The sequence below is a fragment of the Camellia sinensis genome, chromosome 8, assembly GCF_055761805.1.
Source record: "Camellia sinensis isolate YWXY chromosome 8, ASM5576180v1, whole genome shotgun sequence".
NCBI lineage: Eukaryota > Viridiplantae > Streptophyta > Magnoliopsida > Ericales > Theaceae > Camellia > Camellia sinensis.
Window position 1 is genome coordinate 158700834 of NC_138968.1, and position 24340 is coordinate 158725173.

A 24340-nucleotide genomic window follows, 5' to 3' on the forward strand; every position below is an offset into this window, starting at 1 on the left:
TTGTGCAGTAAAAATGAGTAAGAAATTTTGTGCAGTAAAAGTCCACAAATGAGGGTAAAGGGTAAGTTACAAGTAGTAGCTAGACAGTTAAGTGTAAATTTGAAAGTGAATGTGAAAAATGTAAGTGTTATGAGGAGGTTTCAAAACGGACGAGTGAGCGTGTAAACATGAAGGTAAGAGTAAGTAAGTGTTGTGGTGAAGTTTAAAAATGTGACCAAGTGTGAAAAAATGTAGCCTTGTTTGGTTTTGAAGTGCTCGGTCGAGTGTTCAGTCTAGCTGGGGCTTTGAAGTGCTCGGTCTGGCCGAGGCTTTGACGTGCTCGGTCTGGCCGAGGCTTTGAAGTGGTCGGACTGGCCGAGGCTTTGAAGTGCTCGGACTGGCCGAGGCTTTGAGTGCTCGGTCTGGCCGAGGCTTTGAGTGCTCGGTCTGGCCGAGGCTTTGAGCGCTCGGTCTGGCCGAGGCTTCGAGTGCTCGGTCTGGCCGAGGCTTTGAGCGCTCGGTCTGGCCGAGGCTTCGAGTGCTCGGTCTGGCCGAGGCTTCGAGTGCTCGGTCTGGCCGAGGCTTTGAGTGCTCGGTCTGGCCGAGGCTTTGAGTGCTCGGTCTGGGCGAGGTTTTGACTGCTCGGTCTGGCCGAGGCTTTGAAGTGCTGAGGCTGGCCGAGGTTGTGAAGTTTTGAGTTGCTGTCGGTGGCAATGTTATGGGATCGTCATACAAACATTTGAATTATGACAGTGTAGATCTGCAATCGGAATTTGCTTTATATATAAAGAAAAGGGGAACACAACAATATTGGTAATACAAAAATATGAACTTATTGATAGTAACGCTTCAGATGTTCTGCATTCCAGGGATGGGGCAGGTCTCGGCCTTCCATGTCTTGGAGTCGGTAAGTGCCTGGTCGTGGTCGGGCTTTGACGATGTAGGGGCCCTCCCATTTGGCTGCCAGTTTGCCCTCGGCTGGATTCTTTGTGGCGAGAGTCACTTCTCGTAAGACAAGATCCCCGACGGAGAATTCTCGAGGTCGGACTCGGCGGTTGTAGTGTGTTCTCATTTTCTGCTGGTAAGAAGCCAATCTGACAGCAGCGGTTTCTCTGAGCTCTTCGATTAGATCGAGGTGTGTTCGATGGAGCTCTTCGGCTGAGGCCAGATCCGGGTGTAAAACCCTAGGAGTGGGGAGGCCGACCTCTACCGGGATAACCGCCTCAGCGCCATATGTTAAGCGAAAAGGGGTTTCGCCGGTGGGGGTGCGAGCAGTGGTTCGGTAAGCCCAGAGTACATTGGGCAGTTCCTCGGCCCAAAGGCCTTTAGCAGCTTCGAGCTTGGTTTTGATGATTTTGAGAAGGGAACGGTTGGTGACTTCAACTTGGCCGTTTGCCTGGGGGTGACCGGGGGAGGAGAAGCACGGTTGGATCTGGAGATCTGCACAAAATTTTCTGTACTTCGCGTTATCGAATTGTTTGCCATTGTCAGAGATGATGGCTTGAGGGATGCCAAATCGGCAAATGATCGATTGCCAGATAAACCTGGTTGTGTTCCGCTCGGTGATTGTGGCAAGGGGTTCAGCTTCGACCCACTTGGTGAAGTAATCGATGGCAACGATTGCAAATTTGGTCTGACCTCGACCGGTGGGAAGGGGACCGACCAGGTCAATCCCCCATTTGGCAAACGGGTAAGGACTGCAGAGTGTGATTAACTCTGTAGGAGGAGCATGAGGGATGTTGGCGAAGCGTTGGCATTTGTCGCATTTGAGCACGAAATCAGTCGTATCCTGACTGAGTGTTGGCCAAAAATACCCAGTACGGAGTATCTTCTGGGCAAGGGACCTGCCTCCTGAGTGATTGCCACAAATCCCCTCATGGATTTCCTGCATTACGTAAGTTGCTTGCGCTGGATTGAGGCAGCGTAGGTATGGCCGGGAGAAACCGCGTTTGTACAATATGTCGTCGATGATGACGTAATTGGACGCTCGGGATCGGACTTTGGAAGCCTGCTGCTGGTCCTCTGGGAGTGCTCCTGTGGTCAGGAATAGGAGGATGTCGGATGCCCATGGGATAGGTTCATTTTGAATGTGTTGTATAGCTTGTAGACTCGGTGAAACGGCCGGGTGGTGTAGGTATTCTATGCGGACGTCATGGCTGAGAGTAGGATGGTCAGCTGAAGCCAACTGAGCCATTTCGTCTGCTTTGGAGTTGTCTGCCCGAGGAATATGTCTGATGTGGAAGGTATTGAAGAGGCGAGCAAGAGGGAGTGCCAGGTCTCTGTAGGCTCGCATCGTATCGTCCTTGGCGTCAAAGTCCCCCGTCATTTGACCGACGACGAGTTGGGAGTCGCTGAAGACTCGGAGGTGGTTGACCCCTATGTCCTTGGCGAGGCGGAGTCCTGCTATTAATGCCTCATATTCGGCTTCATTGTTGCTTGCTTCAAACAGGAAACGGAGGGCACATTTGAAGTGACCGCCTTCAGGAGAGGTGAGGATGATGCCGGCACCGCTTCCTTCTCTTCGGGACGACCCATCAACATTGAGGGTCCAGGAATGAGGATCTTCTGGCTCTGTTAGAGTTGGTAAGGGCGGGGGTGTGGTGGTCGGGGTCGGTTTAGTGAATTCCATGATGAAATCAGCTATAGCTTGCCCTTTGATTGCTGTCCGAGGGCGGTAAGAGATGTCAAACTGGTTGAGTTCTACTGACCACTGCATCAATCTGCCTGAGAGTTCCGGTTGCTGCATGACCTTCTTCAGGGGCTGGTCGGTGAGGACCACTATGGAGTGGGCTTGGAAGTATGGGCGGAGTCGTCTAGAGGCAATGACCAAGGCCAGGGATAGTTTTTCCAGCAAGGGGTAGTTCTGCTCCGCGCCCCTGAGAGCTCGGCTAATGTAATAGACCGGTCGTTGGACTGAGCCATCTTCTCGGAGGAGAGCCGCACTGACTGCGGTTTCAGATACTGCTAGGTAGAGGAAGAGAGGCTCACCCGTGATTGCTTGAGAGAGAAGGGGGGGTTAGCCATGCATTGCTTTAACTGTTGGAAGGCCTCTTCGGACTCAGTTGTCCATTCAAAGGTCTGCCGAAGGACTTTGAAGAAGGGCAAGCACTTATCTGTCGCGCGGGATATGAAGCGGTTAAGGGCTGCCACTCGGCCGGTGAGCCTCTGAACTTCTTTGACCGTCCGAGGTGACTGCATCTCGACCAAGGCTTTGATCTTCTCAGGGTTAGCTTCGATGCCGCGTTGGCTGACCATAAAACCCAAAAATTTGCCAGATCCTACGCCGAACGCGCATTTCTCTGGGTTGAGCTTCATCTGGTACTTACGCAGGGTGGTGAAGGTTTCTCGTAAATCAGTGAGGTGGTCGGAGGAGTATTTGCTTTTGACTAGCATGTCGTCGACGTAGACTTCCATATTCCGGCCTATTTGGTGATGGAAGATGGTGTTAACCAGCCGCTGATAAATGGCCCCAGCATTCTTCAATCCGAACGGCATTACCCGGTAATGGTAAGTACCGCGGTCGGTAATAAATGATGTGTCCTCCTGGTCGGATGTGTGCATTAGGATTTGGTTGTACCCAGAGAAGGCATCCATGAAGCTGAGCATTTGATGACCGGCGGTGGCGTCGACCAACAGATCTATGCGAGGGAGGGGGTAACTGTCTTTAGGACATGCTCGGTTCAAGTCCGAGTAGTCGACACAAAGCCGCCATTTGCCATTGTGTTTTCGGACGAGGACCACATTGGACAACCACCTAGGATAGTCCACATTTCTGATGAATTGGGCCTCGAGGAGTTTGTTAACTTCGGCGGCTATAAGGGTGTTGCGCTCCGGATGGAAGATGCGCTGCTTCTGGCGGTGGGGTCGAAAATGAGGTTCGATGCTAAGGCGATGGGTTATGAAGGAGGGGTCGATGCCTGGCATGTCAGAATGAGTCCAGGCGAATACATCTCTGTGCTCGGTTAAGAGGGCAGTAAGGTCGGCCTTGGCTTGAGCGGGTAATTGGCTGCCGATCTTGGCGGTTCTGATTGGATTGGTGGGATCAATGTTGACTTCAACAAGTTCCTCTACAGGTTCACCTCTGACCAGCTCGTCCTCGTCTCGGACGTCAAGCCCTTCGATGATCATGGCCTCTTTTAGCTTGACTTCTTTGAGTGAGGCGACATAACACTCCCTGGCTGTGGTTTGTTCGCCTTTGATGGTTCCGACGCCGAGGTCGGTGGAAAATTTCATGGCCAGATGGTACGTGGAAGTGATGGCTTGGAAGGTATTTAGGGCTGTGCGGCCAAGGATGATGTTGTAAGCGGAGGGGCAGTCGACCACGAGGAAGGTGAGCAGCTTAGTGGTCTGCCGCGGGTGCTCACCGATGGTGATAGGCAGATCGATGGAGCCGATGGAGGTCACTCGGTCTCCGGTGAAGCCGACCAGAGGGGTTTGGAGAGGGGACAGGCTCTCTTCCCCAACCTTGAGTTGGCGGAAGCAATTGAGGAAGATGATGTCCGAAGAGCTGCCGTTGTCTATGAGGACTCGTCTGACTTTGTAGTTGGAGAGGATGGCGGAAATGACAAGGGGGTCATCGTGTGGGTAACGGACTCCGGCACAGTCGGTATCAGTGAAGGTGATGGGTTCGATCCATTGTTTTGACTGTTTGGGTGGTCGGTCCACCGTCATTACTGATTTGTCTGAGCCTTGTCTGATTTTTCTGAGTTCTGCCTTCTGGGCGGAGCGGGATGGCCCCCCGCAAGCAAGGCCTCCTGAAATGACTCTAATTTCGCCGACTGGTGGGGGGGGATTGCCCGGAGGTCGAGGCTGTGGTGGGGGGCGATCGTGGCCTTCGTTTGGTAGGGCTGGATTGCGGGGCGGTGTGCGTCGGCGATTGTTCCTGGGATGGTCAGTTCTTTGTCGCTGTGGGGGACGGGGGTCTGTGAATCGGCTGAGACGGCCCTGGCGGATGAAGGTCTCGATCTGGTCTTTGAGGTTAATGCACTCGTCGGTGGTATGGCCATGGTCTTGGTGGAAACGGCAGTATTTGGACTGATCTTTCCGGGTGGAAGGGTTTCGGGATGGTAGGGGCCATTTGAGGGGGTAGTCCCGCTGGATCTGGTTTAGGACGTGACCCATAGGGGAGTTGAGAGGGGTGTACCGCTCGAACCGACCGGGCGGTCGGGTCGGAATCGATCGGTCAGTTCGGGGGGGGTGGTCATTATACTGGGCGGTTCTGGGCTCGGAGTCTTTCCTCTTCTCTCTGGGAGTCGGATTTTTAGGGGTCGGCTCTTGTCGAGCGGCCAGGGAATCTTCAGCATTCATGTATTTCTGAGCTTTGGATAGTAGGGTTGCCATGGTGGTTGGGGGGTTTTTGGAGAGGGAGAAGAGGAAGTCAGACGACCGCAGGCCGGCCATAAAGGCGGTGAGGATGACCTTGTCGTCATTTTCTGCTACTTGAAGGGCTTCGGTATTGAAACGGGTGACAAAGCTGCGGAGCGACTCCCCCTCAGTCTGACGAATGTTAAGGAGCTGGGTGGCCGGGCGCCTCTGACGCTGGGCTCCAATAAAATGGCTCAGGAAGGAGTCACTGAGGTGTTGAAAGGCGGAGACGGACTCCGCCGGTAGCTGGCTAAACCACAGCCGAGCTGATCCCTTTAGTGTCACTGGAAAAGCTCGGCACATGATCTCATCAGGAAAGGCATGGAGGACCATGAGGGTGCGGTAGGTTTCCAGATGGTCGACTGGGTCCGTCGTGCCATCGAAGGAGTCAATGGTAGGCATCTTGAATTTGGCAGGCAATGGCTTGTCGCGGATGGAGGCAACAAAAGGTGAGTTGGCGGTGGCCGAGGGCTTGTGCTGGATGTTCTGCATGACCCCTTGTAGTTGGAGTTTCATAGCTCGGATTTCAGCGTCCCAGAGGGGGGTGGTGTCGCCATGGTCGGCCAATGGAGGCTGGACGCTGCTAGCTTCCCCCTCAGGGGTCAGTACTGCAACCGGCGGGCGTGGAGGTGGTATGTTTTCATGTTGGGGAGGAAGGTGCTGCGAACCTTCTGGGTTAGGTGGAGGGGGCTGTGGAGCGAGATGGTCTGGGGCTGTTTCTTGGTTGGGTGGAACGTTTGGAGGTGGAGCGGGGGGGTTTCTTTGGAGTAACGCATTGATCAGGGCCTGGTTTTGCTCGGCCATGCGGTTAATGCTGTTGGTGAGCTCGATGATGTATTGTGGTGGATTGATCGGGTGGGAGGGGTCTGTTTGGTGGCCGGAGGCATTGTGGTGAGAAGCCATGGACCTAGTCGTGACCATACACCTAGATGGGCAAAAAGGAGAGGTGATAGTGAGAAGGGAGGGCTCCGGCGGTAGTGAACACAACTACCGCGCGAATAAACCAGTAAGTTCCCACAGACGGCGCCAACTGATGATGTATCGATTCCCGGGTGGATGGGTCGGACCGGCCCAGGTTCTCCAGACTCCGACTCAAAAAGGGGGGCTCCGCCAGATGACCTGCAAGCAAGTTCAGGGGGGGAACGGGGTAGTCCCCCAGTGAACCCTCCGGTGCAAGAATTAGAAGAGCAGAGTACGAAAAGACTGTATATCGAGAGATCAAGAGAGAGAGAGCCACTTAACCTCCTTTTTCTTCCTCTTATCCTTGCTTATATCCTTTTGTCATCATTTTTCCTGTCTCTTGTGACGTGCTTTTTCCGCCGAAAGCCTGTGCCATAGCTCATCTTGTTTAGGGTGATGGAGGCTCTGTTCCGGCGGGGAGTGCTGTTGTAATAAATGCTGTGATGGGTTGCATTAATGGTGATGTGTTGTGATAATAACTCTGCAGATCTTTGTCTGCTGATGTGGCCCGTGTCCCACCTGCCGTGTGCCTAAATGCCGTTGGCCCTTCATGCCTAGGTGGCCTCCAGCTGTTCTGGGCCTTGTCACCCAAGCAACCGGGTTGTGCCATTGGCCCCAAGCACTGGGTTCGGGGTGGTTTACCGTGGGCCGTGTGCCTTGTGGGCCTATCCATGTCAAATTATATATAAAAAAATTAAAATATGTAAATCTCAAGATACAGATAAACAAAAGATCCAATTTCGTGCCGCCGAATACATTGTTAAAAAGTGTCTTTTATTACAGTTCCCTATTAAGACCACTGTGTAAGGGCACTTTTGTGTATGCTGGGGTTGGGCACAAGCAACCGTTTGGTGCATTGGCAGGCTTTGGGTTGCTTTAAAGCCTTAAAAACAGAATGTGAATGTCAGAGAGCTTGTGATACACTAAAGTGACCGACACTCTTATAACTTCAAGCAGGGTTTCCTGCAAATTCATTTCATTTTCTTTTTTTCATTTTTTATTTTTTATTATCCACCATAAATGCTTACAGTTTAGAATGACTGAATGCTGTGTTAATTAAAATTAAACAAATGTGTTTGGTTGATCATGTTTATTAACTTAGAAAAACCCCAATTGCGTAGTCTATACTCATAATCAATCATTAGTAGCATAATAGAAATTTAAAATTGGGGGTAAAAGTGGATGATATATATCCCCAACCCCTGTAATATCAATGAAAAACTTCAGACAAGGTCAATATCACAAACATGTTTATTGATTCAACCTTATTTGCCATTTCTATAAAAAAAACAGTATATACTTTGGTTTCGTTTTCATTTTCGTTTTCGTTTTCGTTTTGCCGTATATTCTATAGATTGAATAGTGACATTATCATCCTCTATAACTTTTAGGATTGTAGTAATGAATAGTGTTTTTATGAATTTTGAATACAACACTTAAATTCGAATATAAACATCACACATAATAATAAGAAATTTTTTTATCCATCATACCAACCCTTTGATCTCTTCCTACATTTGTTCATGGAACCTAAACATGAGATCTAAGCTTATGGCAAATTCTCTCTCTGTACACTTTTTACATGTTCCATATTAGATTAGATCTTCCATCATAATGCATGCACACTCACATGATATTCCGTATTAGGTATTGGCATATAAAACTATGCTCTTATTTTTTTTTAAATTCAAAGAAAGAAAAGCCAAGTTATGCCTTATATTGGCATTTCAATTGGCAAATATCATTGGGCAATGCTTAAAATGAGTATTTTTTGAAATTTGAGCGCATCTTAATGATAAAACTAATTCAAAAGAATTGATGTACCTTAACTTACACAATAACATAAATAAATTTGATCCTTGTTGTTTTTCACCGACATCTGACTCGTTTGATCCATTTAATCCTCTCTAAGCCGATCAATCACGCAGTCTTCGTTAAAAAAAAAAGTTTATCCAAACTGTATAAAACTTCTCAAGAAATATATTCATAAAATTGAGCACTCTAATGAAATCCTCTATTAACACTAGGAAGTAAGCCCGAGATGCATGTTCCCAACAGTCTTCACTTCCTAAGAAGTTATGGTACAAACATACAAACCCATGGAGTGGCAATTGAAGCGTGGACATATAAGTAATTTTATTTACAATCTAGAATCAACATGCCATTATCTATCCTAATCACATAATCTCACTGATTTTCAAATAAAGTAGGATTTTAAATAAATAAAAGGTATAAATAAAACATCAAAAAAATCAAAAACTTATTAAAAAATCAAAAAATTCATCTTTTTACCTTGTTTGGGTGGGAATGTATGTCTAAAAATTCAGACAGCAAAAAGACAGTTTTCCCCCTTCTAACTGTGACATCCCATCACCCTATCTATACACACGTGGCACACGTTGGGCCACACAAAATTTGCAGTAGTATGTAAAAAAAAAAAAAAAAATGAAATGTAAAAGCTACCAGGCGCTGCAACTTTGTTGGAGGTCCACTCAAGGGTAGAAATGTAATTTTGCTATTTGTTACAATATTTTAATACATATTTTTTCATAAAAAATCATAAAGTTATTTCAAACATGTATATTTTTTTCCTCTCTTTTTTTTTTCAAAAAGTCAAAAAGTGTATTTATATAGTTCATCCCAAACAACTCCAAATCTTATTTAATTTAGGTGATCAAAATAAAATATGATGTCGTGAACACTAGATTTTAAATTTTAATCAAAAAGTCATTATAAATTGTCACATTACTATTTTTTTATTATATTTTTTCATAAAAAATTAAAAAATCAATTAAAATAATTAATTCTCAAACGAGACCTGAATATATTTTTTTTCATTGATTTACATGCCCATAATTTTTAAATAAAAAATACTATATTGTAAAAAATAAAAATGTATTGACTTGAATATTAGAAAGCTTCTTCGAGGCGAATATCATCGGGTAGTCCTCACGGTCGTGTTCTTTTGCAGAAATCGAAGACTCGTACTAGATCATCTTATTATCAAACCACGTAAGAAATTCTTTCCGTCCACAAACTTATAAATATTTCAAGTTACGAAAATAAAATTCCTAATGAGCCCACAATCTCTTACCCATAAAAAAATAAAAAATAAGAAATCGAAAAAAATTTGGGATGTAAAGTGACTGAATTGCCCTCAAGAGTGTGAAATGTGAAACGGGATGTCTGCTATTCTGAGTTGTTGGAGAATCATGAAAAGTTGATAATTTCTCGTAGGGAAGGGAGTTCACCACATTATGGCATGTGTCAGGACGGCTCGTGAGGTGGGGCCACTTATGCAGCATCCACGTGGGACAGAATGGAGCCTGTTACTGGATTAATCAACAAAGCTAAGGTGCGCCTCATGAATTGGGATCCTCCCTTTCATCTCTCTCCTTCATTCCCTCCTTGTAGGGCTTTCGAGCCCACTTTGAGATCCAATTTTGATAATCCGAACAGTTCATATTTTAAAATTTATTCAGTATATTATACCTGTAAAAAATCAAGTTGATCGGATATCAAAAAGTATGTGTTCGGAAAACTGTTTATTAAAAAATAGTTTGTAGTCCCAATTTTCTGAACGCATACTTTCTAATATCCGATCAACTTGATTTTTTACAGATATGATATACTGAATAAATATTAAAATATGTACGGTTCGGATTATCAAAATTGGGACTCAAAGTGGACCCGAAGGCCGCTGCAAGGAGGGAATGAAGGAAAGAGATGGAGGGGAGGATCCTTGCTCGCGCCTCATGGCGAGTTTCCAAATGGGAGATTGACACGTGTTATACTGTCAGATTAATCACGTGCCTGTCTTTGTTTATTTGCATTTCAGCTAATTAAGCTGGGCAAATCACTTGCCTTTGACCAATCATATTGGAGTTTTCTTCCTAACACTTCGTTTGGGAATAATTAATTTAGTCTAATTTTTGATTTTTTTGGTCGCCGTTTGGTATTCACTTTTTTAATTGATTTTTTTGAGTTGGTATTTTTTTTAATTTGAGATTAAAAAGTTCGTTTGATTTGATTTTTTTAATTTTTTTGACTTTTGTGAGAGAAAAAATAAAATGATTATAGTTTGGATGTAATATTTTGTTTTACTGACTTATTTAACCTATTTTGTCTTTTGTGTTTTTTTTAGCCCAACTAAGCTAGCCAAACGAAGGCTAATTAATTTAGTCTGATTAAATTAGTTTTGTTTGGGAAATTTTATTATTATTATTATTATTTAGATGTGATAATGTAAGAGAAAAAATAAAATAATTATGATTTAGATATGATATTTTAACTTATTAATTTATTTCGCCTATTTTGTCTTTGTGTACTTATTTAGGCAAAAAAATTGTTGTCAAACAACAACTAACTATGAGGATATTTGAGAAGTGGCTAATATAGCTAAAACAATTTTATTTATCTTAAGTTGGCCATCTTAATTTGAGAGAATATTTAGATTTGATAGATCCATTTTAAGATCGGTTTTGGATTCATTGAGTAAAATATTTATGCAAAAAATTAAAATAATCAGATATCGGTAACTATATATTTTAATCACATTTGCGTTATAAAAAAATGAATAATTATTTTTAAAATTATACTTATCGTCTATTTTTAAAAATAAATATGATTTAGACATATAATTACTGATATCCAATCATCTTATTTGTTTGGATAAATATTTTAGTCAACGAGTCGTAGTGGTGTTTTGAGAAGTTAGTAAAAAGTTAACTTTTGGCTTTTTTAGCCAAAAAAACTAGCTTTTTGGGTAGTGGCGTTATTTGGTAGAGCTTATTTTCAGCTTATTTAAGCTTTTAGCTTAATTTAAGCTATTTTGATGTGTTTGGTTCAGCTTAACAATATAGTTTATACTTTTTTGTAAGTAAAAAATCAACTTATTCTTTGAGTGGGAGAGGAATTTATAAGTCAAAAATCAACTTATGTTCACAGTTATAAGTTATAAGCTATAATCACTTTCTCACAGCTCTACCAAACGGGGTCAGTGACTTGGGTAAAAAAGCTAACTTTTTTGGTTAAAAAAGCCGGCCTTGTTTGGGGTGTACTAATAATTACACACTTTTTATCTTTTTTCATCACATCGCCTCTCTACTTTTTTGCATATCTTTTCATAAAAAGTCAAAAAGTACACTTATTTAGATCATCCCAAAACCACCCATAAGTTTTTTGCTAGCTTGCCAAAGCAAAAGTGAACGATTTTGATCATTGAAATCGGTTCCAAAATAGACTTATCAAGCTCAAATACTCTCTCAAGTTAAGATAGCAATTTGGAAGAAACCAAACCCTAACCAAAAAATCTCTATCAAAAAATCAACTATTTTCTTTATTTTTTTACACACCCTTTTATATAAAATTAAAAAATCAATTAAAATAGCTAATTCCTAAACGTTCGCTATATCTTCCTTTGATTATTTATTTTTAAGATTTTCATTGACAGTGTTGGTTTTTTAATCGATTCTAAAGGTTGCTCAAAGTTGCAGAAATAGAGTAATAGTCCCACTAAAAATTTAAAAATATTAAAAGTTAAATTTTTTAATTAGTTTTTATTTTTGTCTTGTTAGACTTCTTTACTTTTGATTTAATTTTCAACGCCTAAGCAATTAAATATATGAACAAAGATATAAAGCGTGTGACATAAATTTGACTACAACACACTAAAATAAACAGTCACATTTTACAATTTTTGTCCATTCCATGCAAAAATAAATAAATTAATGTTTATTTATTTATTGTTGAGAATGGTCCTTCTAGATTTTATAGAGTGAGAATACCAAACTAAGCCAAACCAAATTAAATCTTAAATCACATCAATTAAAATCGATTACATAAATTCTTTTCCTCCACACAATTCTATAAAAAGACATTTTACGAAGTGAGAATGCATCTTGAGAAAGAAACATAAGTACATGCATACTCCGCCATCGAAAAAAAAGAAAAAGAAAAAAAGAGTACATGATATGTATTTAATGAATCCAATTTTCATCGACGTTGCCATGATTTTGTTGGCTTAGAACCCTATTCAATAGTTTTAGGATAAATTACACTAACATCCATTGAGGTTTATATTTATTACGATTCTCCTTTTATATTTGAAAAATTACACTGACTCCTCTTGTCAAAGTAATTATTTGACGATGTTAATTTTTAAGTTAAAATGACATATTTACCCTTAACCTTTAGATATACTTTAAAGGATAAATTACATTGACACTCCCTGAAGTTTCAATTTAATACGAATCCCTCCTGACATTTTAAAAAAAAACTAATTAATAAAAATAAATATGAAGAAATATATTTAATTTGTAAAAAATTATTTCCAACCACTTGAAAGATAACAATTATATAAAAATGATAATTATTTTTTATTTCTTAACCAAATTAATTTTTAATTTTTTTAAAAAAATTTCTAAAAATCAAACTATATATAGCCTAAGAATCTTTGATAAGTCATTTCTTACATTGGTAACTTATTTAATTATTTATTAATTTTATGACATTTTTACCATCTGAATCCTGTTTGGTAACCATTTCGTTTTCCGTTTTCAATTTATATTTACAAAAATTAAAAAAACTGTCATAAAAACTTATTTGGTAATTTTTTTAGTTTATAAATGGTTGTCTTAGGGGTTGTTTGGGATGATCTAAATAAGTGTACTTTTTGTCTTTTTACGAAAGATGTGCAGAAAAATAGAGAGGTGATGTGATGGAAAAAAGATAAAAAGATGGATTATATCGGGAATGCCAAACTTGGCCTTAGTTTGTAAATTTGAAGAAAAAACGTAATGAATTTACGTTGGTTTTTAAATAGAAATTTAAAAATTTGACTAACAAAATTTTTTTTCAATTAATTTTCTTTTTCAAATAATTTTTTTTTGCAATCAATTTTTTTTTCAAATATTTCTTTTTTTTCAATTAAATTTTTTTTCAATGATTTTTTTTTTCAACTAATAACTGAGGGAGCAATTGGTAATGCTACTTTAAATCTTGGGGAGGGGATTGTAATTTCTAAAATGTGGAGGGTGTCACTGTAATTTACCCAGTGAGGGCAAAATTGGTATTTAAAAAAATTAAATTGCTGACATTAGCAAAATCTGAAGTCAACTAACTGAGGGAGCAATCTGTAATGAAATTTTAAACCTCCGGGAGGGTGATGTAATTGTCAAAAGGTAAGGGGAGAACTGTAATAAACATAAACCTCAGGGGTTGTCAATGTAATTTACCCATAGTTTTAATATACCAACTCCACTATTATCAACATTAAATCCTAAATCTTCAATACTAACTCAACTAATTATATCACAAATGATATTAAAGTCGTGAGGCCTTTTAAAGCAGCTAATCCTTCTCGACTAGTACGATATTATTCGCTTTGAAGTTAAACTTTTAAAGCAGCTAACCCTTCTTCGACAAGTATGATATTGTTCGCTTTGGAGTTAGGCAAAACCAACAGTTAACCTCTCACGGCTTTAAAAAGTCTCATACTAGTCTAATGGAGTTAGACCACTCATGTAGTGGAACTGTGATCTCTCACAGAGCGATGCGAAATGCGTGGACTTGCCGAGTGCACCCACATAACTCCCCAGTAGACTGCTTTGGAGTTAGGCGAAGCCAACAACTAATCCTTTACGATTTTAAAAGACCTCATACTAATCTAAGGGAGTTAATACACTTATGTAATGGAGTTGTAATCTCTCATAGAGCAATGTGGGATGCATGGATTTGCTGAGTGCACCCATATAACTTCCCAATGGACTGGCTGTTTGAGTAAGGAGTTCCCATAGACAACGCCATATAAAGCAGCTAACCTTTCCCGATTAGCACAATATTGTTCGCTTTGGAGTTAGGCAAAGCTAGCAGCTAACCCCTTGCGGCTTTAGAAGGCCTCATACTAGTCTAAGGAAGTTAGTCTACTTATGTAATGAAACTGTGATCTCTCACAGAGCGATATGGGATGCGTGGACTTGCCGAGTGCACCCACATAACTTCCCAGTGGATTGGCTTCCTGAGCAGTGAGTTCCCACAGACGGCGCCAAATGAAGCAGCTAACCCTTCCTAACTAGCACGATGTTGTCTGCTTTGGAGTTAGGGGAAGCTAACAGCTAACCCCTTTCGGCTTTAAAAGGCCTCATACTAGTCTAAGGAAGTTAGTCTATTTATGTAATGGAACTGTAATCTCTTACAGGGGGATATGTTGACTTGCTGAGTGCACCCACAGAAAGAACATGAGATACACATAGCAAGGCAACCTAGCAAATGTAGAAATGCATGCACTTATTTTGAGATGTTTTTTTTTTTTTTTTTTTTTTTTATGTAGAATTGCAATTATTCATTATTTATGCTACAACCCATGACAAGCTTAAAATTTGACTAAAACCTTTAAAAATTCATTCTCCACGATCTATCAAAATTATTGTCAAAGTTTGTATTAAATTTGACATAATATGGATTGAATTACACTTTGCGTATTTTATGTTTGGCTATTTTATCACTTTAACCTGTGGAGTTTTTTCCCCGTACATTGGCCTTCTCTATTTTAAGTGTTTCTCTTCTGATCAAAATTAGACAGAAATTATCATGTTAACTGTTATATAACATAAAAATATATTATTATATTAGTGTTTAGGTTTGTGTTAGAAGCATGAGTTATATATAATAAAATATTTTTATGTCACGTATTGTCAATGTGTTATTTTTTGTTTAATTTTAGATATAAGTTAGTTTTGGAGTAAATTAAGAAAAACTTAAAACATAAAGGGTCAAAGTGAAAAAAAAAAAATATTTAAGGGTCAAAATAAAATAAAATAACTAAATATAAAGAGGGTAAAGTGTAATTTATTCTATAATATTTGATAATTTTTAAAATTTGAAAAAACCTCTTTCTCTTTACCTCTCTCATGATACTAGTTTCCTTTAATATATATATATATATATATATATATCTTGAAAAGTACAAGAAATAACATTTACAAAATTTAAATATAATTTTTAAACTAATATATTTCAAAATTTTTACATGTCAAAATTTAATTTTGACATCAAACATTAGAGATGGTCTCAAAACCAAACGGTGTTTGGGATGTCATAAAATAGTCACATTTTTTTCAAAGTTCTTTTGTCTTTAATGACTTTTTCAAAAATTATATCAAAATTTTTTATTTTTCTAGTACATCTTGTATAGATAAATATAAAAACTCAAAAAGTTTGTTATTTTTTATTTTTTTTTGAAAATTTTAATTTTTCAATTCATCTCATTGAATTTAATCTAAAAACGTACAATTATTTGAAATTTAAAAAAAAAATATTACTACAAAAAAAAACTATCGAAACAAGCAGACTCCAAACCCCTGCTAATTTCACAAGTAAAACTTTATAATCTTATCAACATTGCTTAACATTCACAACCCTTGATGCATAATTGTATGATGTAACCTTAGTGCATTTTTGTGTCTTGGTTTTTTAATAGTCAAAGGTTAATGCGCATGAGATCATTTCATATCAACTCAAAGTCTTAAAATGATTAGCAAATTGGTAATTATAAACACTCTATTTAAAGTCCTTTTAATCACTGTGATGTAATAAGCCTTTTTTTTTTGGTGCATCTTCCAAGATTGGATAGAGTACTAGGTTTAATGTCACAACCTATAAACATATGCAAGGACACTTATTCGTCATCAAGTCTAGGTAGTTTCCACATTAAGATTAATTATAAACTAACAACCCATTTGTAATTATATAAACCCGCCCCCAAATTTGGTCAACTAGTATAATGAATAAATAAAAGAAAATATTATGGATTCTAAGGCCTTGTTTGTCACATATTAAAAAAGTTAAAAAGTCACTACTCTATTTAAGTCATATCATCTTATTTAAGTCATATCACATCTCTATCACATTACTTCAAATCCAATCTAAATCGAAATCCAACTTATATTTCATAAAAAGTTAAAAAGTACAGAACATTCCAAACCATCCCTAACGCTGTGTTTGGTTAGAGGATTTGGGGAGGGATTTGGAAAGGAAAATGGGAAAGGTAGGTGAAATGTGAATAAAACATGCATATATTTCACCTAGTTTCACACACCTTTTCTCTTTCCTTTTCCCAATCACTCTCCAAATTCCCTAACCAAACAGCATAAATAAATTATCAAATTTTCTATCAAATCCCTTACATGGATATGAAATCCATACAAATTATATGTATATAAGTCCCACACCTATGTAAGAATAAAAAATTTGATAAAAAATTTAATAATTTATTTAGAATCCTTAACCTAATTTATAAATAAAAGAACTATTGACCTAGGACGGCTAGGTGTGATTAACACGGCACCATATGATTACATCAAACACCAATTATTATAATTTGTCCATTGAAATTCATCTCATTGGGCGTCGATTTGACACCTGTTTTTAAAGTCCATTTTAAAAAAAATTTAACCTTTTTTTTTTGTTATTTTGCATTTTTAGGTGTCATTATTTAAAAAAAAAAAATTTAGTCTACGAATTGTTTTGGAAATTAATTATTTTAATTTTTTTTATAAAAAGACATAAAAAAAAGTAAAAAAAAATTTATTAACTTTTTGATAGTAATTTTTTGACTACTTTAAATGGGTCCCTATAAAAATTATATTAAAAAAATGATATGAAACTTGTACAAAAGATTGCCCAAAAAAAAAAATTTAAAAAAGGGTTCTAAAGTAGGTCATTTTGAATTTATCTTTTATTAATTGTTTGAAAAAATTACAAATATTGAGTTTGATTTCTATAACAAAATAAATTATGAATTTTTAATTTTATCAATTGAAACTTTAATATTTTGCTTTATTTTAAATTTAAATCATTCGTTTATTTTTATTAAATAAAACTAATGAAAAAAATATTTTAGCCATTAAACTTAATATAGGTATACATAAAATACCTAAAATATTTTTTTTATTGAATTTAATGATTAAAATATAATTTTTCAATAAATTTTATTTAATAAAAACAGGCAGATGATTTAAATAATAAATAAATAAATAAAATTTAAATTAATAAAATTAAAAAGGGTAAATTACACTGATACCTCCTGAGGTTTGGCCCAATTACATTCTATCCCTAACATTTTGGAAGTTATATTCCCATTCCTGTGGTTAATAATCTCATTTCACAAATCTCATGCTTATATAAAAGGAAACAATTCCTAATAGAAAAACAAATGAAATTACATTAAAAAAATGGTAAAACAAAGGAAATGGAAAAAAAAAGAGATGAAATAAAGTAAAGCAAGAAAAGAGAGATTGCATGAGTTCAATATTTTCATTTCGTATAAATATTACAATGATATGAGAGTTAATATAATTTCTCAAATATTATGAGATGATATGTATTAAACCCAAATATTAAAAAGTGTAATTGTAATTTACCCAATTAAAAATTCAAGATTTGTTTTGTCAGAATGTCAAATCTTGAGTTTTTTTTTTTTTTTAATTTATAATTTTTTTCTTATTTTTATTTTGTTCCATTGAACATCTTTTACATGGAGTGTAGAAGGGCATTTATGTCACTTTGGAGCAAACTGTTAGGATGGAGGTAACGCAAGGCCCCGTTTGGTAAAATTGCTATAAGACCTGGACAGTTAGTGGGTCTTCCCATTTCTGTTCGATGTCCCTTCCCTGCAAAGTGTAGTGACAGACAGAATCAATCGACAGAGAGAGAGAGAGAGAGAGAGAGAGAGAGGAACAGGAAAAAAGAAGGATAAATAAAAGAAAGGAACAAATTACAAGTAAAAACAGGGCACCCCTTTTCTCCCTCTAGCCCCCCCTCTCTCTCTCACACACTCTCTCTCACACACACACTATCTTCCTCAAATTTTGTTCCAAAAAAGAGATCACTTGGAATTGATTCAGGGTGCTGAATTCTGAGCACGTAAAGGGCTTCTGGGTCTCTTCATCGTGGCTCGTTCTTTGTGTTTTGCATATGGGTTTTTGATGATAAAGCTGTTTGTTCGGTGAGAGAGAAGAGAAATTTCAAGAAAATGTCTGTGAAGAGCAGAGGAGACCAATCTTCAAGAAGTGTTGTATCTAAAAAATGGACCATTTTGTTCTGTATAGCTAGTTTCTGTGTTGGCATGCTCTTCACCAACAGGTATATATCTCTTCTACAATTCTTATTTTTATTTAAATTCTTAATCACTACTTTTATTCTTATGGAACTTAATTCTTGTTCTTGTTCTTGTTCTTTCTCTGTTTTTAGTTGATTGATTAATTATTTGAGGGCTTTTTGTGTGTGTGAAATGGGTATAAGCCATTTTTATGAATTTAAAAGTTCGTTGGGAATGATTTTGCCGTTTGTATTTTATTCATTTTTTTTTTCTAAGATTCAAATTGAACTGATGCTTAAATTTCTTAACTAAAGTGTTGGTTATTCTGGTCATTACATTGTTTTTGGCTGGGGATTTGGGAAGTGACTTAGAAATGAAAAGGAAAATATTTGTAAAATTAGGTGAAATGTGGTATTTTATTCACATTTTATCTATTTTTCTTTTTTCTTTTCCAAATCAATTCCCAAGTCCCCAACCAAACACAGGGTAACTAGTTTAGAGGGTTGTGTAGCAGTGATTTTTTTCAAGATTTTGGATGTTTGGACATCTCATCATGGTGCTTTTAGTTTGAGTTTCCATTATTTCATGACCTATATTTTTTGGTTTTTATTATTTGTTTGATAGTATTATTCTCCTCCCCATTCCCATACCTTTTGCTAATAAATCTGGGGCATTTGATGATAAGAGGGAGGATAGATCTAAAATATAAGTTTGGCTATGGGCTGCACACCACTTGTTTGTTGTGTTTTCGTTTTTGTTTTTCTTGTTTTTGGAAACAAAATAATAAAAAATTTGAAAACAACCACCATTTTCATATGTTTTCACTTTTGTGCGAAAACAATTTTCGAAAATTGAAAAATAACTTTTTTATTTTTCTTAAAAAGTGAGTGATTTTCACAAAATTTTCCCAAAAGCAGTATTCAAAAACAAGTTTTGTGTGTTTGTGGTAAATGAAAACAAAAACACAACCAAGCAGTCCAACCTTAATGGGTGCAGTTTTCCTCTTGATGATCAAATTGGGTTATTGATGATAACAGTTTGGTTAAAATGCAGTTGGCAGTTTTGTGCCTTTTCCATCATCATTTATTATTGTTAGTTCATCTCAATTTCTGATGCTATTGTTCCCATAATTAATTGATGGCTGCATTTGTGGACCATGTGAAAAATTGCATGATGCTCTTCTGCTATTCATACCCTTATTAATAGGCGGCAACGCGTCTGACAATTGCCATAATTTGCCATACTCTATTTTTATTACTGGTAGATGGATCAGGAAGTCACTGATGAGACGTAGTTATCATCTGGAAAAACTCCCTAGATAGTATATTTTTCTTTCAATTATTGATAAAGCAAATTGGATTACAAAAACATCTACTGCCACACACTCATTTCATTGATGTCATATGATCGGCTTATGGTCTAAAGTTGTTGCAATTTTGCTTTGATTAGTACCAAAAAAAAAATGTTTTTGTTTTGAAATCAACTGTTAAGACAACAGTTGGAGCTGTTATTTTTTTGGGAATAATGATGTCTTTATAACGATGACAAAAATTGGGGACAGAATGTGGGCATTGCCTGAGTCCAGAAGTATCCCAAGGACAACTGCAGTGGAAGCTGAAAAACTAAAGTTGGTTTCGGAGGGTTGTGTTCCAAAAGCTGTATGTATCTCCACTGTTCACTTTCTATTTGGGTTTATCTTGATTCTTAATTTTGTATTCCTGTTGCACTATGATTTGATCTCATTGAGCTTTTCTAGTTGGACTGGAAGGTTGTAAAGCGTGAATCTAAGGACATTGTGGGGGAAGTTTCTAAGACTCATCATGCTATACAGTAAGTTCTTCTTGTGCTTGTTTACATAAGTAGATTCTGTGTGTATACTTCCATCTGATTTTTGGGTACCTTGGAGTGGACCTTATACTGTACTATATTGAATGTAGAACACTGGATAAAACCATTTCAAATTTAGAGATGGAATTAGCTGCTGCAAGGGCCGCGCAGGAATCTATTCTCAGTGGCTCTCCTCTATCAGAAGACTCGAAGACTGACTCATCCTCTAAAAGAAAATATTTTATGGTTGTTGGAATTAATACTGCTTTTAGCAGCCGGAAAAGAAGAGATTCAGTTCGGACTACATGGATGTTACAAGGTTGGTGGATTGATTCTTTCTTTAGTTTCCTACTAACTTCTTTTTTGAACAAGGATTCCTCCTAACTTCTTGATTTTATTTTTTAATGCTATTTTGGTTGCTTTTTTTTGGAGGTGATATCTGATGACTCTTATTTTGTAAAACTTGAAAATAGGTGAAAAAAGAAAGAAGCTGGAGGAAGAGAAGGGTGTCATTATTCGCTTTGTCATTGGTCATAGGTAGTGTATAAGTTTTGTTTTGATTTTATTGTTAACTAGACCCTCATTTTATGCTTGAAGGTCTTTATCAATGCTTCTCCCAATACTAAACTATTTTTAAGAATGTAGCTTTTCCCCAGTCCTTGACGGTCTAGTCCCAGTTCATGGGCCCTACATTTTTGATGATCCTATCTGTTAAGATTTTAGGCTCCCATATGTGGATCATTAAAATAAAAATTAAAATGATCCGATATATGTAGCCACATGATATAATTACATTTGCTTCAAAAAAAAAAAGGATGGTAGCCATATTATAGTTATTTTGTAGCCAACCATATCAACAGCCAATGGGTTGCAATTAATAGATCATATCCCAATGTTATTACAGCTGAAAGGTTTGTCGGTTCTTTAGCATGCTTCTGTAACTTACATTCATGAAGCAAAGCCGAACTCTTTCCCTACTCAGTCTGTGTTACTTAGTTGTAAATTGTATGTATAAAACAGTCCTTAATGCACCTTAGTGATCCATTTGGTGAAGATAAAAGGTTTTTATCTGCAATTTTTTTTTTCCCAGTTTAGTTTGAAATTGCAAATATAACTTGACAATCATGATATTGTAATCTTACTTTATTCGCTGAAAACTGTCTCTTCAAATCCCATGCATATACATCACACATTTGGCAATTAATCTTATTGTCATGTCCTTGTAGATTAACAATCATAGAGTACAGTTTTAGACATACTGAATGATATAGTCTGCTGTTTCTGCATTACCAGTCACACGGTTGGAGGCATACTGGACAGAGCCATTGAAGCAGAGGACAAAAAACATGGAGATTTATTGAGGCTGGTAATACTTCCTCTCTTCCAACTCTCTTCTACGTCTACTATTGGCTGTTCTGCTACGCACTATGGTCACTTTAAAAATCCTTTTGTTATTTACTTTATGTTACCATAATGTGAGCAGGATCATGTTGAGGGCTACCTTGAACTGTCTGCGAAGACAAAGTCATATTTTGCTACTGCTGTTGCTTTATGGGATGCAGATTTTTATGTGAAAGTTGATGATGATGTTCATGTAAATATAGGTAATAAATTTTCTTTTAGTACTTGATATAAAAATAAAATGCATACATGAAGGTCTAAAATCCAATATATAGATGCAAGACACTTAATGTGTAACAACTTTTAAATTCCCAATCAGGGTAGAAACTTCAGATGCCCATGTTCATCTGAACCTCTAAATTCAAATCTATGACTGATATGATTGATTAAACAAGTTTTACTTGAAAATGAAATTATATGTCTGTGTAACTCTACAAATTATTTATTTATTTTGTTGCATTGGGTAAGATGTTGTAAATTTTGCAGCAACACTAGGAGAAACTTTGGCAAGATACAGGAAAAAGCCACGGGTGTATATCGGATGTATGAAATCTGGTCCTGTCCTTGCTCAGAAGTAAGTGAAATTTTGTCCTAAAATTCTTGCTGTTAACTGGATGTTGAGAAACTGTTTAAGCTTTTAGATGTCTTATTTGTGCACTCTGTGGAACAGGGGAGTGAGGTACCATGAACCTGAATATTGGAAATTCGGGGAGGCAGGAAACAGGTATTTTAGACATGCTACAGGACAACTATATGCCATTTCAAAAGATTTGGCTACTTACATCTCGATAAACCAGTTAAGTTACACTCTCACATGGTGTTAAAAATGAGAGATCAAAAAAACAATTTGTACTTTGTCTCGCTGTTTTTCTGATGATTATTGGGTCTCTGATGATCTCAGGCATGTACTACACAAGTATGCTAATGAGGATGTTTCGTTGGGATCTTGGTTCATTGGACTTGATGTGCAGCATATAGATGACAGGAGACTATGTTGTGGAACCCCACCTGGTAAACTTATAATATTCATGTCATGTAACAATTTTCATGCCATTTTGATTTCTTGTTTGCCTTGATTGACTCAAAAAAAAAAAAAAAAAAAAAGGAAGAAGAAGAAAAAGCAAGAAGATTGTCAGTTTTGAGTTTTCAAAGTATTTAAAAGCACTGCTATAGATACCCCAAAAGCACTGGAAATTTGACAATCCCATCACTAGGGGGTGGGGCGGTCAAATTTTCTGTGTTCCATTGCAAAATTTTCAGTATTGTTACACGTAATAGTGGGGGTGAAAGACAATCTATGGTGATAATGGTACAAAGATTATCATCAGCCTTGTTTTTGGACCCAAAAAGAGAAGTTAAAGAACTGACATGCAAGGGTGGTCAGATTTTGTAATGGTACATTTTTCGTTGCTGCAGATTGTGAGTGGAAGGCTCAGGCAGGCAACATCTGTGTTGCTTCATTTGATTGGAGCTGCAGTGGGATATGCCGGTCCGTTGAGAGGATTAAGGAAGTCCATCGCCGGTGTGGGGAGGCTGAGAATGCTGTGTGGACTGCTGCCTTTTGAGGATCAAAACCCAACCTGTCAATTCTTCTTCCAAAATCATGAAGGAGGTCATACGAGTTTTTCTGTTTTTACACCTAGTATAGAAAATTAGATATGATTTTACACGGTTGGATCCAAGGAGAGCGAGAGAGAGAGGCCTTGCCATGCAAACCTTCTCCATTTTAGTAGAGAAGAGTGGGCTGACCGCCAAAGCAGTCAGAAAAGCAAGCATGAGGCTCTCACTATTCGTTCTTTTACAGCTTGGAGAGCCCTTTTGTATAAGTCACACTTCTGTTGCTACAGACATCATAATGAATACAAATTTTCTGGTGGCTTTTCCTGCCCTTCTCTTCAAAACCTTGGTGACCTTCGCTATCTCCCTACTCTGCCATGATTTTCGATTCTTGGACTTGCTCAAATCTTAACTCAGTAAGTTTCGAAAGGAGACATTGGAAAATATGTTGTGAATTATTACTATTTAATATTCTCCAAACCGAAAATGATTACCAGTAAGTCTTGCAAAGTGTGGAAAGGTTCCATTTTGTTTCATTCTTGCCTCTGGCTACAAAAAGATGCTTTTTCTTAATTCCATTGGAAACCTTTTCAAGTTAAAATTACAGTTCACAACTAGCTAAATTTTTCTACAATCTGGAAGGTTTTGGTACATCATTCAACTGTCGTTCATTAGATGCCCTTTTGTTCTTTTGACCCGTTCAACCGATACAATTTTGAAACCAAGTTAATGTAAAAGCTGATATTGCACATATATAGCTTGCCATAGGAGAACATAACCGCGCTCAATATAACGACCATGGTACGTCTGTGTTGACCAGATTCATTATCGGTGCTACATACTTCATTTTCTGCCTTCTTTTTTCGAGGCCAATAAGGACATAGATATGGTTTGGAATTTTTTTTGAAGTCTACAAATACACACATAAATGTTCTTGTTTTATTCCATTCCTACACACTGTACATATAAATGTTGTTGTTTATCAAGAATATAATTTACCCAGAAACTTCTCCAAGAATTGTCTAGTGAATCTACTAGTTTGAAAAAGAAAAGGAAAATTAAAAAAGGTGTATTGTAGTTGTTGCTTAAGGATAAGTACTCCATGAAATGGATATATCAACCACACCCCAAAAAAAAAAAAAATAATAATAATAA

General features: G+C 37.6%; 1 protein-coding gene across 2 annotated transcripts; it reads left to right on the forward strand.

Annotated features, from left to right (window-relative positions):
• The first annotated feature begins 17917 nt into the window (after positions 1 to 17917).
• On the forward strand, positions 17918 to 23529 carry LOC114263905 (putative beta-1,3-galactosyltransferase 2). 2 transcript variants are annotated; one of them, XM_028204483.2, is made up of 11 exons: positions 17918 to 18444; positions 19962 to 20058; positions 20157 to 20230; positions 20338 to 20546; positions 20701 to 20764; positions 21521 to 21593; positions 21711 to 21831; positions 22115 to 22202; positions 22299 to 22424; positions 22530 to 22639; positions 23045 to 23529. In XM_028204483.2, the coding sequence occupies exons 1-11, from the start codon at positions 18335 to 18337 to the stop codon at positions 23191 to 23193; spliced, it is 1221 nt and encodes a 406-aa protein (XP_028060284.2). In that variant the 5' UTR covers positions 17918 to 18334; the 3' UTR covers positions 23194 to 23529. The 2 variants fall into 2 exon arrangements, with proteins under 2 accessions (XP_028060284.2, XP_082740039.1); XM_082883913.1 differs by having other exon boundaries at positions 17956 to 18444; positions 20169 to 20230.
• The last annotated feature ends 811 nt before the right edge of the window (positions 23530 to 24340 follow it).